The sequence below is a fragment of the Amblyraja radiata genome, chromosome 1 (genome assembly GCF_010909765.2).
Source record: "Amblyraja radiata isolate CabotCenter1 chromosome 1, sAmbRad1.1.pri, whole genome shotgun sequence".
NCBI lineage: Eukaryota > Metazoa > Chordata > Chondrichthyes > Rajiformes > Rajidae > Amblyraja > Amblyraja radiata.
The window spans coordinates 61,833,102-61,849,246 of NC_045956.1; the positions used below are offsets into that span (position 1 = coordinate 61,833,102).

The 16,145-nt window shown below is 42.6% G+C and overlaps 1 protein-coding gene across 2 annotated transcripts in view; it reads left to right on the plus strand.

The window, feature by feature from the left end:
- metap1 (methionyl aminopeptidase 1) overlaps positions 1–16,145 on the plus strand; it is a 54,848-nt gene that overhangs the window by 16,058 nt on the left and 22,645 nt on the right. For both annotated transcript variants that reach the window (XM_033022712.1, XM_033022719.1), the window contains 3 exons: positions 2,188–2,297; positions 9,352–9,412; positions 15,653–15,744. In XM_033022712.1, the coding sequence (XP_032878603.1) occupies positions 2,188–2,297; positions 9,352–9,412; positions 15,653–15,744 (263 nt within the window). The remainder of the gene's footprint in view (positions 1–2,187; positions 2,298–9,351; positions 9,413–15,652; positions 15,745–16,145) is intronic.

The window sequence follows — 16,145 nt, forward strand, 5'->3', positions numbered from 1 at the left end:
AATAGATCCTCTTCTGGAATGCCACTCAGAAAGTCACCGTGTTCCAGCGCCAACTTGTAACTTCCAAGTCTCTTAAAAATCCAATTGTGGCCTAAAGAGATATGCGATTTCTTTTAAGGTCTGGAGTCCAGGTGACACTGGGTCAATCACGTGAGGTTGGCCTGGCCCAGCGTGATGCCATCAGCTCCTTCTACTGTTGCTCAATGCAGCAAAGGAACAGAACAGGCCCTTCGGCCCACAATGTCAATGCCGAACATGATGTTAAGTTGAACTAATATTCTATGCCTGTACAAGGTCCATATTCCTCCATACCCTGCATATCCATGTTCCAATCTAAATGCCACAAACACCATAATTGTATCTGGGTCCACCACCACCCCTGGCAATGCATTCTCGGCATCCACCACACTCTGTGTAAGAAAAATAAACTTGCCCTGCACATCTCCTTTAAACTTTCATCCTCTGACTAAAACTATGCCCTCTTGCCTTTGACATTTCCACTCTAGGAAATAGATTCTGAACCTATCTATGCCTCATAAATCTATATACTTCTATCAGATCTTCATTCAATTTCTGACAATCTAAAAGACAAATCCAAGTTGATCCAACCTCTAATCGCTAATATCCTCTAATCTAAGCAGCATTCTGGTAGGTATTTTCTGTACCCAATCGACCATCACTTTGCCTTCACATATGCAGCTTGACCCACTAAGGTCTTCCAACACTTTTTTGCACCAGATACCAGCATCTGATTTGTATTTCCAAGTGTGGTGTGAATGGCCTTGAGGTACATTTTTGGGTGACATGCTTGAAAAATCTTTTTTTTTTCATGCTTCCAGCTATACCTGAAATAGAAAGTTTTCCATTTCCTCAGCAGCCGTTTATTCTTCTCAATTGCATTGCTATTCTTAAAATCTTTGATCTTATCAGCACAATCGCCTCCTTAAAAATTCCATTTCAATCAGTTGTGCCTTCTGTCGTATAACCAGACTTAACTTCTGTAGTATTTGTTGCTGCTCTAATTTATAATGCAGATATTTAGTGAGCAACAAAAGCAAGCTTTATTTTCCATGTCTTACCAACACTTTCAGGTTAAACATCAGTGCCTTTTAGGGGGAAAAAAATCAAAAGTGCTGGAGGGTCAGGCAGCATCTGTGGACATCAATGATGAGTCTCACCCCAGTCTTTCCCTCTTCTCCCCTCTCCCATCAGGCAAGAGGTACAGAAGTGTGAAAACGCACAACTCCATATTTGTCCCTGCTTATCAGGCAACTGAACCATCCTATCAACAACTATAGAATGCTCCTGAGCTACTATCTGCCTCACTGGAGACCCTCGGACTATCTTTGATCGGACTTTCTGAACTTTATCTTGCACCAAACGTTATTCCCTTTATCCTGTTTCTGTACACTGGATGGCTCAATTGTAATAATGTATTGTCTTTCCGCTGACTGGTTAGCTCGCAACAAAACCTTTTCACTGTACCTTGGTACACATGACAATAAACTAAACTAAACTGGAGGGAATGGACAGATGACATTTTGGGTCAGGATCCTTCTTCAAACTGATTGGATGGGGATGGGGGGGGGGGCAGGGGAGAGGGGGAGAAAGCTTAAAAAGAAGTGGTGGTGAACAAAGTCTGGCAAGTGTTAGGTGGGATGGGGATGGGGGGTGATTTGCAGATGGGTGGAGTAAGTGACGAAGACCAGAGGTGAAAGGAAACAAAAGGGTGTCAGCTAAGGAGAGAAGTGGGTTGAAATGTAAAACCGCAGGGAGGAACTTAAGTGGAAGGGGAGAGGGAAAAGAGGAGGTCAAAGGGGAAATGAGGGACTCGAGGATGGGAGAGGAACGTACAAAGGAGGGGAAAGGAGTAGGATGGCTGGGTATGGTGGGAGAACTATGTACGCACCAGGGTGTAGGGAGGCACAGGAAAGAAAGTTGGACTAGGAAGGGTAACTTGAAATTGTTCAAACTATAGGGTTGCAGCTACCCAAGTGGAAATTATACCATGTTGCGAGAAAAGTGTAATAGCTGAGAATTGTTTGCTTTTTAAAAAAAGTGACTTTGCAGCTAAAACTACTGCTTTAATTAACTAATCAAAGAAAATTACTGTAGAAAATGATTCTAGAACACTGTTGCAAGAATTGCAGCATCGGTCACTAAATTGTAACTTGCTTTTCCCTTCAGAAAATGAAAAGTCTAACGAAGAATCTTTTAAGTCTGAGAAAGGTGAAATGAATATAGATCCCTGGCCTGGGTATCGATACACAGGAAAACTAAGACCGCACTATCCATTGGTATGTTGATTACTGGCTTTATATTCATTCATATAAAACAAGCTGAAAGGAGCATTTGTTGAACAATTGGTTCCTCAAGTTAAAGTGGATGATGTGCAAGTTAAGTGGATAATATACAGGACACTGATTCTTTGGAATTTGAGTATCATTGAAGGAGTGCATTTGGTGCATTGTTGCTTTTGCTGGCTCCAGGCAAGAATTGTCACAACTTTCCATTTTCATATACTCGAGTATCTGTCTAACACCCTTCTAAAATTATTTATGGAATCTTTCCATGTGTGCCATTCAACGGAAAACTGCAGAAATCTCTAACTAGAAAACAGGCCATTCTTCCCACTTGATTCATGCTTGCACTGATGTTCCACTTTGTATCTCATAGAAAAATAGAAAATAGGTGCAGGAGGAGGCCATTTGGCCCTTCGTGCCAGCACCGCCATTCATTGTGATCATGGCTGATCGTCCCCAATCAATAACCCGTGCCTGCCTTCTCCCCATATCCCTTGATTCCACCAGCCCCTAGAGCTCTATCTAACTCTCTCTTCAATCCATCCGGTGATTTGGCCTCCACTGCCCTCTGTGGCAGGGAATTCCACAAATTCCCAACTCTCTGGGTGAAAAAGTGTTTTCTCACCTCAGTCTTAAATGGCCTCCCCTTTATTCTAAGACTGGCCCCTGGTTCTGGACTCGCCCAACATCGTCTCAACTACTCAAGTCACCCTTGATGACCTTCCTCAAATGCATATCCAAGATGGCGCTCCTGAGAGGGCGACGTCGCGGAGCTCTCAGAGTCAACCTGGTTTTTTGTCTGTTTCTTGTAATTTTGTGCCATACTACGGTAACAGCATGGTCAGCAAATGGCGTCTATGACCGGGCGACCCTACTACGGCTGAGAGAGCGCAGTCCTTTCGGACATTTAGACCCGAGCACGTCTAACCCCTACCCTGAGCTAATACGCTACGGCGACTCGTCGCTAAGCCGACACCCGGACAACGACAGGCCCAGGCGGAGACGCGGCAGACGGGGAGGGACCGAACGACGACTCCGGCGCTTGGTTAGCTGTGGAAGGTTAGCCCTCCCGGTTATACTGTTTGCTAACGTCCAGTCAATGGTAAATAAGATGGATGAGCTCCATGCTCGGATCTCCACGCAGAGGTACTTACAGGACTGCTCCATGCTGTGCTTCTGTGAAACATGGCTGGGGGAAGGGACACCCGATGAGGCGATAACACCAGACGGCTACACGGCCTTCAGGGAGGACCGGAGCGCAGCGGACAGCGGCAAGACCCGCGGCGGAGGAACGGCTGTCCTCGTCAAACAAACCTGGTGTACCGACTGTAAGCTTATTTCTAAATCTTGCTCTGAGAATGTGGAGTATCTAACTGTGAAGCTACGGCCGTTTTATTTACCCAGAGAACTGCAATGTATTATTGTGAGTGTCGTGTATATTCCCCCTTCTGCCAAAGAAGAGGCTGCACTCAGGGAGCTACACAACATGATCAATGAGCATGAAAACAAATATCCTGATGCTGCTTTTATTATTCTGGGAGACTTTAATCATTGCAACCTCAAGAAAACCATTCCAAAACTGTATCAGTTTGTGACTTTCCCAACTAGAGGAAATAAGACACTGGACCACTGCTACAGTAATATCAAAAATGCTTTTACAGCTGAACCAATACCCCACTTTGGCAAGTCTGACCACCTGGCAATTCGGCTCAAGCCCACCTACACCAAGAGGCTTAAGGCACAGCCAGTCACAGTCAGAACTGTTAACACCTGGACGGACAGTGCACAGGCTAGCCTGCAGGGATGTTTAGAGGCTACAGACTGGAACATCTTTAAGGTGGCCACAGATGACATTCATGAATACACAGAGGCTGTGAGTGACTACATCAGCTGGTGCACATCTATATGTGCCCCTCCCAGAACTGTGCGTGTGTTTCCAAACCAGAAACCTTGGTTCAATGGAAACATAAAACAGAAGATCAGGAAAAGGCAGGAAGCTTTTAAGTCAGGAGATCAAAGGGAGTACAAGAAAGCCCGGTACGAGCTACAGAAGTCCATCAGAGCTGCAAAGAGGGCTTATTCCCAAAAACTTGAAAGCTTTTACCTAAGTAACAACACACGCAGTATGTGGCAGGGAATCCAAGCAGTCACAAACTACAAGAAAACAGTACCAACCACAGACCCCCAGGATGTCACCCTCCCAGACAGCCTTAATACCTTCTACACCAGGTTTGACAGACTGAACACAGACACCCCCTCAAAAGCCCCATGCAACCCCACGGACACTGTTTTTCAGGTGACACCCATACAGGTCCTGAAAGCTCTGAGGCAGATGAACCCCCACAAGGCTGTGGGACCAGATGGCGTCCCTCCTAAAGTTCTGAAGGCCTGTGCAGAACAACTCACGGGAGTGTATGTAGACATCTTCAATCTGTCTTTAAACCAAGCAGTGGTCCCCCGTATTTTTAAATATTCCACCATTGTACCAGTTCCAAAAAAAACAAACCCATCCACCCTGAATGACTTCAGGCCAGTGGCACTCACGCCAGTTGCCATGAAGTGTCTAGAGAAACTGGTTCTCACACACATCAATCACATGGTCCCGGGCATGATCGACCCCCTCCAGTTCGCCTACCGCCCCAACCGCTCAGTGGACGACGCAGTGGCCATTGCTCTACACCACATCCTGCAACACCTGGACAGCAGAGGAACATACGTCAGAACGCTGTTCCTGGATTACAGCTCGGCCTTTAACACCATTCGCCTGGGCAGGCTGACTGAGAAGCTGACAGACCTCGGCGTCCCGACTCCCACCTGCAACTGGATCTTAGATTTCCTGACTGAAAGGCCACAGGTGGTGAGGATGGGAAGGAGGGTGTCTGCAGAGCTCACCGTCAGCGCAGGATCACCACAAGGCTGCTGTCTCAGTCCCAAACTTTTCACCCTGTACACACACGACTGTGTCTCCACCCAGGAAAACACCATCATTATTAAGTATGCGGATGATACCACCATCCTGGGCCTCATCAAGGGGGGGGGGACGAGTCGGGCTACAGGAGTCTGGTGAACGACATTCTTGCCTATGGTGAGGTGAACGACCTAAGCCTCAACACAGACAAGACAAAAGAAATAATAATGGACTTCAGAAAAAATCCACCCCCCCCTGCAGCCCCTCATCATCAAGGGGACTGTGGTGGAGAGGGCTGACAGTTACAGATACCTGGGACTACAAATAACATCAGATCTGAACTGGACTTTGAACACTGCAGCCACAGTGAAAAAAGCCCAGCAGAGACTGTACTTCATCAGGCTGCTCAGAAAAGCTGGTCTGCACTGTCGCCCTCTCACCCAGGTCTACAAAGGACTGGTAGAGAGCATCCTCACCACAGGAATCACGGTGTGGTATGGAAACACCACACAGATAGAGAGGAAGGCTCTGCAAAGAGTCATAAAGACTGCTGAGAGGATCATCAGAACTGAACTCCCCTCCATGGACACAATCTACACACAGCGCTGTCAAAAAAGAGCAGGGAGAATCATTAGAGACACACTACATCCAGCTCACTCCCTGCTCAAACACAAAAACTGCACATACAACCTCAGGCACAGACGAGCGGACAGTATCGCCACAAATAGAACACGCTTTTTTAAGAGCTTCTTCCCTGCAACAGTGAGACTCTTGGCCAAAACACAACAAAATGAACTGATGTCCTGATATAGTGTTTGTGCAAGCTACAATGCTCTATGTGTCTTCTGTGTGTCTTTTTAAATGGCAAATAAAGTTTTTGACCTTTTTGACCTTGACCTTTGACATCTAAACTCTATTGTTGTAGCATATTCCACAGTCTTGTTACTCTTTACGTAAAGAAGCTATTTCTATCAAGAGTGTCTAGTTGTCTTATGTACCAAAATGGAACAATTAAATTCTTAATTGTTATTCTGAATATCCTGTTTGACTCTTATTAAATGACTTGTGGTTTTGCTCCTCCCCACAAGAGAAGACATTTTTCTATTTTATCGTCAGATTTTTGCAGAATCTTGGACCTAATCAGTCACTCCTCAGCAGTTACTTTAGTAGCTAGAAAAAAATAGCTTGTCTCTAATGATAACCACACATTTCTGCAAACCTTCTTGTGAATCTTTATTTCACCATCTTTAGTACCACTGTTAGTGATTTATATAGAAGATAGACACAAAAAGCTGGGGTAACTCAGCGGGTCAGGCAGCATCTCTGGAGAAAAGTGATAGGTGACGTTTCGGGTCGAGCCCCTTCCTCAGACAGAGTCAGGGGAGTGGGAAACTAGAGATATGAAAGGTACAAAGAACAAATGAATGAAAGGTATGAAATTTGTACTCTGCACCTCGTGTTTCTCAGACGTATTTAGATACTAATTTTCAAGAAGTCTTATTTTCCCTGCAAGGATGTGATACTCTATTCCACCTCTGATAAAAGTGATTTGCTAATTACAATCCTGTTCACCAGGATTATCAATGTCAACATGTAAGTTGCTGCAGCTATCTGAGATATTGAATGTCTTTACCTCATCTACAAACCACCTGTTCTCTTTTATACAGATTACAAAGAGGAAATAATCCAAAACTGAACCTTGGCACACCATTGCAAGCCACTTCTCAGTGCAAAAAAAACGTCCACTTGGTTTAGGTTTATTATTGTCACGTGTACTTGTCACGTGTGCAATAAAAAGCTTTGTTTTGCATGCTATCCAAACAGATCAGATACTATACACAAATACAATTAAGCCAAACTCAAGTACAATAGGTAAAGCAAAGAGATAGATACCGAGTGCAGAATATAGGTCTCAGCATTGTACCGCACCAAGTCTAATCTCCAACATATGGGGTATCCTAGCTTATGGAAGGACCATTCGAAGCCTGATTACAGAAGGGAAGAAGTTGTTCCTGAGTCTGGTGGTGTGCTCTTTCATGTTTCTCTATCTTCTGATAATGGGAGTGGGGAGAAGAAGGAGCGAGCAAGGTGGGACTAATCTTTGATTATGTTGGCTGCTTTTTCGAGGCATGAAGTGTAGATGAAGTCAATGATGGGGAGTTTGGTCTGTCTGATGGATTGGGCTTTATTCACAACTCTGCAATTTCTTGCGATCTTGGGCAGATCTGTTCCCTAACCAAGTTGTGATGCAACCTGACAGTATGCTTTCTTTCAGTCTGAAGAAGGGTTTCGGCCCGAAACGTCACCTATTTCCTTCGCTCCATAGATGCTGCTGCACCCGCTGCGTTTCTCCAGCATTTTTGTGTACCTTCGATTTTCCAGTATCTGCAGTTCCTTCTTGAACAGTATGCTTTCTTTAATACATCTGTAGAAGTTTGTAAGAGTCAATGGAGACATGTCTAAATTTCTCCAGTCTCCTGAGGAAGTAGAGGTGCTGGTGTGCCTTCTTGGCTATCGCATCAGTGTGGTTGTTTCATGATAGATTGTTGGTAACATTTAAGCCAAGGAACCTGAACCTATCGACCATTGTCACGTTGACATCATTGATGCTGTTCCACGCCTCCTGAAGTTGATAGCTAGCTGCTTTGTCCTGCTGACATTGAGGGAGAAGTTGTTGTCCTGACACCATGTTATTAAGTTCTCTATCTCCTTGCCATACTCCGTATTATCGCTGTTCATGATCCGGCTTATCACAGTGGTATCATCTCCAAACTTGTAGATGGAGTTAGATTCATGAGTGTATAGCAAGGGTCTGGAAACACCTCCTTGCGGGGAATCTGTGTTGAAAACCACTAGAACCCATCATGTGAATCAATTTAACTTCCATTCCAGCACTTTTTGTTTTATTTCTGCTACCTTCTATCTTGTTACTAAACTTCCTGACTGGTACTTTATTGATTTGTGTTCTGAAAGTTCATATATTTAATATCTATTGCTTTACCCTCAACCTTCCTTACAAATTGAGCAATTTAATCAATTTTTTGGTCGTGGTTTAGTTTTTTAACAAATCCAACAAAACTGTTCTTGAATCAACCATTTTTTTCCAATTTAATTATCTTTTTGTTTCACTGATAAGAGCATCTAACAACTGTCCTGCGATCAATGTTTGCCGGATACTGTTGAATTGCTGCTCCTGAGCAGTGGCATAATATTGATGGTCCTCAATTAATACTGTATTCAGTAGGGGATTGAAAGAGTGCAAACATTGTGTTTGTACTTTCTTTATACAGGGAACCTGCATTCTGTCTGAAGAGACAAAGAACTGTAGACGCTGGTTTATAACATAAAGACACAAAGTGCTGGAGTAGCAGAGTGGGTCTGGCAGGATATCTGGGAAACATGGATATGTGATGTTTTAGATCGAGACCCTTCTTCAGACTGGAGAACGGTCCCGACCCGAAACGTCACCTATCCATGTTCTCCAGATATGCTGCCTGACTCACTGAGTTACTCCAACACTTTGTGTCTCTTTGTGCCATCTGTTTAGAAAGGGCACAATGCAAACATTCAGTGTTTACTTTTAGAATGACTTGCCTATCTAGAATAATAGAATGATGGAAGGTTTTCAACTCAGAAGGAGGCTATTTGGCCCATTGTGTTATTTTCCAGCTGGAAAAGAATAACACAGCTCAATCCCACCTCCCAAGAATGCTCTGCAGTTTAGTAGTTCACATTCTATACACACATCCCAATACATTTAATGCAATCAGAATTTTCACATTTATCATCCTTTTGGAGTTAGAGGCCACTGCCAACTCTGATGAAAAATAAATTTCTCTCATCCCCCTGTCTATTCTTTGAACAATTTTCTTGAATTTATGTCCGATTCAGTGTAACAAAAAAAACACAAAGTGCTGGAGTAAATCAGCAGGTTAGGCAGCATCCCTGGAGAAGATAGATAGGTGACGTTTCAGGTCAGGACCCTTTTCAGACTCAGTGTAACTTTAAGTATATATTCCCATGTTCTGGATGGCTTTTCAAACTTGACATAAAGGAGAAAATGTAATAATATCTACTATATTTGCAAGCATATTTTGAAATTATTAGAACCTCTAATGTTTTGTATTTTATTCTTCATAGACTGCCATGAGGGCTGTTCCGAGTTATATCCAGGGACCTGATTATGCTGATCATCCATTAGGTATCCTAATATTCACTTGCAACTAACATAAATTGAAATTTATACAACTTGAAACTTTACTTTAACTGAAACCTACAGTTTTGTGTTCACAGTTGTTTGATGCCCTTCACTTCGAATTCACTTTGGAGTTTTTCTCACTTCAGTGATTGGAGCATAAGGTTTTGTGTATAATGATTCAATAACTACAATACATTTGGTGTTTGTTCAGTTGATGAAGAGACGAGGATGAAAATTGTAGTGGAAACACAGAGAATTGGGAAATACACATGCTGGGAAAATGGGGCAAATAAAAAAACTGCTGGAAGAAGTCAATGGCTCAGCAGCATCTGTGGAGGTAAAGGGATGATGATGCAGGATCCTGACCTAAAAACTATCCCTTTTCCTGCAAAAATGCTTCCTAACTCGCTTAGTGCTACCAGCAATGTGTTGCTGAATTTTGTAGTGAATCAGTATGTGTTGGGTGAGATTCCACCTGGTCCATATTCACTTGAAAACATGAGATTCCAGTTGTTTGTGACATATTCAAAGGAATTGGATGTAAATGTAGATGGTTGATAAGTTTATAGATGACACTAAATAGGTGAAGTCACGGACTTCACCTATTTAGGAAGTCTGTCAAATAGATTAGTTACAGAAATGGGCAGAGAATTGGCAGATGGAATATCAAACAAATGTGAGTTGTAACTGTTTGGAAGGACAAATATAAGGGGAAAGTATACAGTTAGTGAATGGCAAGAGCCCTAACAGCATTGATGTGCAGAGGGATCTTGAGGTCCAAGCCCATAGCTCACTGTAAGTGGCAACACAAGCAGAAAGAATGGTAGGGCAAATGGTATGCTTGCCTTCATCAGTCAGGCCATTGAGTGTAAGGGTCAGGAAGACATATTGCAGCTTTATAGGACTTTGGTTAGTGAGTTGGAGTATTGTGTGGACTTCGTGTCGCTCCATTACAGGAAGGACGCAGGGGCTTTAGAGAGTGTGAAGAAGAGGTTTACCAGAATGCTACCTGGATTAGAGGTATTAACTATAAGGAGAGATGGGACCAACTTTCTGGAGCATCAGATGTTGACACGGAGACCTGATAGAAGTATATAAAATGATGAGAGGCGTGGATGGTGTAGACAGTCAAAACCTTTCTCTCAGGTTGAAAACGTCCAACACTGGAGGGCAGAGCTTTAAAGGAGATGTGTCAGACAAGTTTTTTACACAGAGGGTGGTGCATGCCTGGAACATGCTGCCAGTGGTGGTGATGGAGGAAGATACAATAGATTACATCAAAGAGGCTTTTGGATAGGCACATGGATATGCAGGGAACTGAGGAATATGGATCATGCATAGGCAGAGGAGGTTAGTTTAAATTTGCATCGTGTTTGGCATGGACATTGTGGGCTGAGGGGCCTGCTCCTGGCTCTACAGTTTTGTATATGTTATGCTTTCACCCTACATAAGCACCTAAGTATGATCTTTTTATACCTTTATCCTCATCAAGCTTCTCTTTAAATGCATTTTTGAAATTTGATTCAAAGCAATTTCCATATTCATCCTGCTCTTTGAAAAAAGGTGTTTTAAATTCCTGTAAAATGAAGTGTTATTATTATACTTGTGGTCTGTAGTTCTGGTCTTCCCAAGTTGTTGGTATGTTTATTTGTCCAACATGTTGAACCCCTTTAGACTTTAGAGATACAGCGCGGAAACAGGCCCTTCGGTCCACCGAGTCCGCGACAGCCAGCAATCACCCTGTACACTAGCACTATCCTACACAGTAGGGACAACTTCCATTTTTTTTTCCCCGAAGCCAAATTCACCTACAAGCCTGTACGTCTTTGGGAGGAAAGTGGAACACTCCTAGAAAACCCACGCAGTCACAGGGAGAACGTACAAACTCCATTGAACATCTGAATCCCTTAGCATTTAAACTGAGGTAAAATAACCTTGCCCATTGCATATAACCAAGGAAGAGTAGGCCACTCACCCTTCAAACCTGCTCTAACTATCTGACTACCTCTGACGATAACCTCAATTCCACATCCATCTGCCTTCTGATAACCTATCACCCGTTGTCGTTATCTATCATGGCCTTAGACTTTGCCTACACTGCCATTTGAGGAAGAAAGTTCCAAGGACATTTAAAAGACAGGTACACGGATAGAAAGGTTTAGAGGGATGTGAACCAAACATGGGCCTTGATGAAATGGGGCATCTTGGTCAGCCTGGACGAGTTGGGCCAAAGGGCCTGTTTCTGTGCTGTATGACGGCACAAGAAGGCACAGTGGCACGGCGGTAGTTGTTGCCTTACAACGCCAAAGACCTGCCTAATCCTCACTAAGGGTGCTGTTTGTATGGAGTTTGTACATTCTCCCTGTGATCGCATGGATTTTCTCTGGGTTTGTAGGTTAATTGGCTTTGGTAAATTGTTAAATTGTCACTAGTGTGTGTAGGTTAGTGTACAGGGTGATCGCTGGTCAGTGCAGACTTGTGGGCCAAAGGGCCTGTTTCTGCGTTGCATCTCTAAAGCCTAAAGAGGAAACATTTCTCCAGATCCTCCCCGTTACTCCAAGAACCTCTCTCTCACTCTTCCAAATTTAAAGGGATATAAACCTAGTCTTTCCACTCTTTCCTCGTAAAAGAACCGTCCAATTTCAATTACAGTGCCCTCCATAATGTTTGGGACAAAGACCCATCATTTATTTATTTGCCTCTGTACTCCACAATTTGTAATAGAAAAAATCACATGTGGTTAAAATGCACATTGTCAGATTTTAATAAAGGCCATTGTTAAACATTTTGGTTTCAACATGTAGAAATTACAGCAGTGTTTATACATAGTCCCCCCATTACAGTAGCAATGTTACAAAATTTTGAGATTTTAAAAATCAAGTCTGTAATTTATCCCATCAGATAAAGCATAAATATAAATTTAATTTGACACCTAATTCACTTTCATATCTCAAGTGTTTAAAAAGTTATGGCCATTTTCATACTGGGAAATTAGCATCTTGTTCCCTATTGATTTTCTATGGACATAACAAAAAAGCTGTGATCGTGAACAGTCAAAAGCCCATAACTTTCTTAAAAATTAAGAGAACTGAATGAAATTTTCAGTTATCATAGATTGAAGCATTCTGAAACAAATATAAAATAATCTTACTTGGATGACCTGAAATTAAAGCATATAATTAGTTAGTTACCTAATTGTAGCTAATTTCAGACTTCAATTACTAGATCTAAACATCTATCCATTTCTTAATAAATGATTAACATTTTTAAATAGCCTAAATGTCCAAATAATATTCACAAATAATTCACAATAAAACATGATTTTTAAATCTCATTTACATTAATTTATAGGCCAAATGGAAGGAATTTAGTGTTTAATTGCTGTAAATAAATGCCCATTTAAATCAGCTTTCCAGTGGGTCCCTGTGGAACGCGCTGGTTTAGAACGTTCACATTGCGCTAGATTTGTGCCCCAAATGCCGAGAAAAATACTGCGCGATATAATGGGCCCAAATTGAGCTACTCGCAATATTAAACTTTGTATAAAGGGATCTTTAGAAGCCCTTTTTAATGTAAAAATATACAACCTAACTTCTGCTATTTGCTTTATGAGACCCTGCGGTTGCTGGCGGTCGCGGGTTTAGAGATTGATTTTTAAACTACTATAACTATTATTCAAGGCCTTTAAACCTAATAATAGCTTTTGCGACGGGGTCTTCCAGCGATTTTTCGTTAATAATTAACTAGGCTGAACATTTTTGATTGGAACAGCTTAGAGAAAATCGCGTTTTAAACCCGCCCCCTCTAAACGGCGCCAAAATCGCGCACACCCGCAACGGCAGATTTTCAAGGACGCTTCAGGTAGGCTTTGCAACATACCTAATTACAGGGCACCGTAATAGAATCCCAAATTTCCTGGAATTTGATGGTATTTCCTGAAATTTTCAAAAATGCTTCCTGCGTGCTATTTGTTGTTGGGTTTTTTTCACGGGCACACGTTACCTATACAAAGAAGAACAAGGCAAAACAGATGTGTGTAACTACACTGTATCTGCCTGCTTCTGTTACTCACTTTTACAGTGTTATGCAAGGCAGCTTTCGTTGCCACCAACAGCTTTCGTTGTCTTCGTTTTTACATCCTGCTCTCATGTGTCCTAGTCTCTGCTCTCTGCTCTCCCTCTCTCCCTCTCTCCCTCTCTCCCTCTCTCCCTCTCTCCCCCTCTCCCCCTCTCCCCCACTCCCTCTCATGCTGGAGGAACTCAAAGGGGTGAGACATGCAAGGATTGCATGAGGCTGCCTCACCCACTGAGTTTCTCCCGCATTTTTGTCTACCTTCTGTGAACATGTGATTTGATGCCTGCCATCCGGGGTGGGATGGGGGCGGGATCCATGTGTACACGTGATAGAATGGCCCGCCATCCGCTCACAGACATGCGTCCAGGCCCCTATGCAGAACAAGGTTGCCGACCCCTGGTTTAAACCTTTAAGCACCAAACCGGCAGTGCTGTGTGTGTTACCTTTACACCCTTTCGCGGGTAGGATGAGGAAATTTCCCGAAATTATTCAATTTCCCTAAAATTACCCGAAAACAGCCAGTTTCCCGAATTTTGGGTAATTTCCTTCAAACAGTGTGCAGTGTAGCCTCTGTATTTCTGTTCATGAAGTCTTCTGCGGACAGTGGTCATTGACAAATCCTGACTCCTGTAGTGTTTATGATCTGTCAGACAGGCGTTTGGGGATTTTTCTTTATTATAGAGAGAATTCTTCTGTCATCAGCTGTGGAGGTCTTCCTTGGCCTGCCAGTCCCTTTGCGATTACTAAGCTCACCAGTGCTCTCTTCTTAATGATGTTCAAAACAGTTGATTTTGGTAAGCTTAATGTTTGGCTGATGTCTCAAACAGTTTTATTCTTGTTTCTCATTCTCATGATGGCTTATTTGACTTTCATTGGCACAACTTTGGTCCTCAGTTTGATAAACAGCAATCAAAGTTTCCAAAGGTGATGGAAAGACGAGAGGAAAGACTAGGTGCTCCCTTATACCTGCGTTAAGGAGGTATTTAAACACACCTGAGCAATTACAAACACCTGTGAAGCCGTGTGTTGCAAACATTATGGTGCCCTGAAATGGGGGGACAATGTATAAACACAGCTGTAATTTTTACATGGTGAATCCAAAATGTGCAAAAATGCCCTTTAATAAAATTTGACAAAGTGCACTTTAACCACATGTGATTTTTTCTATTATAAATCTCAAATTGTGGCATGCAGAGGCAAATAAATAAATGACGGTCTTTGTCCCAAACATTATGGAGGGCACTGTATTTCAGAGTTCTGACAGAAAGTCTTGAACTTGAAACATTAACTTCGCTTCTTTTTTCCACAGATGCTACCCGACCAGCTGAGTATTTCCAGCATTTACTGTTTTTGTTCCATGCTATTGTACTGAGTTCCACAGGCAATAAATGTATCCGCTTTCCCCACTTTTTCTGTACCTAAATACCAGCATTTACAAATCATGCATTAGGTCACCTGAATATAGAACAGGCCCTTCAGCCCACAATGTCTGTGCAGAACATGATGCTAAGGCCATCCCTTATCTACCTGTATATAATCCATATCCTTCCATTCCCTGTATTTCCATATCCCTATACAAATGCCATTAATGTATCTGCTTCAACCACCACCCCCTGGCAGTACATTCCAGGCACCCACCACCCACTGTGTAAAAAAATAAATGCCCTGCACATCTCCTTTAAACTTTGCAGCTCTCATCTTAAAATATATCTGTATCCCAGAGCTCAGCGTTTTGTCACTTCTGCGCAATGTTTAATAACAATTATAACATCTAGTGACATCATTCATAAGTTACAGGAGCTGAATTCAGCCATTCGGTCCATCAAGTCTACTCCGCCATTCAGTCATGGCTGATCTTTCTGTCCCTCTCAACCCCATCATTGTAAGTCAGTTTTGCACCTTCCCTGTGCCTCTATGTTATATTTATAATATGGACAGTGCACGGTTTTCCACAGTAGTACATACAACAATTCTATTTTTAAATTCTAAAGCGCTAGATATTAAACCAATGTTTTGTTTGCTTTTTTTACGTGGCCTTGGCAATGGGTTTGAAAATTGTTTTTTAATCTTTCCACCCAGCCTGATATTGGACACTATTTAGGCTAGTGACATCATGAAAGGGATTCTATCGCAATAGCATGATAATTTACCTTCCCTCTCTCTTCCAAGGTGTTTCTGAATCCGAACAGTCCTTAAAAGGAACATCCCAAATCAAAATTCTGCCTCCAGAAGACATAGAAGCAATGCGGCTAGTATGTCGAGTAAGTTGTGACGCTTCATTTTGTCTTGTAAGACGCGGGAATCAGAACAATGCACTGCGTTTTCGGTCCTGCCATATAATCATAATAGATTTACATATAGTTACTGTGAAATGGAATCCTCCATTTGAGTTCACTGAATAATTCAATGCTAATATTCCTGAGACTGCACCATGAAGGGTTACAAAGGACTTTAACTAAAGTATGGCAAACTTGCGCTATAATGAACATTACTAGTATAACTACATGGAATTACAGATAGACTTTAGACACACAGAGCGGAATCAGGCCCTTTGGCCCACTAACTCCACGCCGACCCGCGATCACCCCGTAGGCTAACACTGTCCTGCACACTAGGGACACTTTATAATTTTACAAAAGCCTATTAACCGACAAACCTGTTT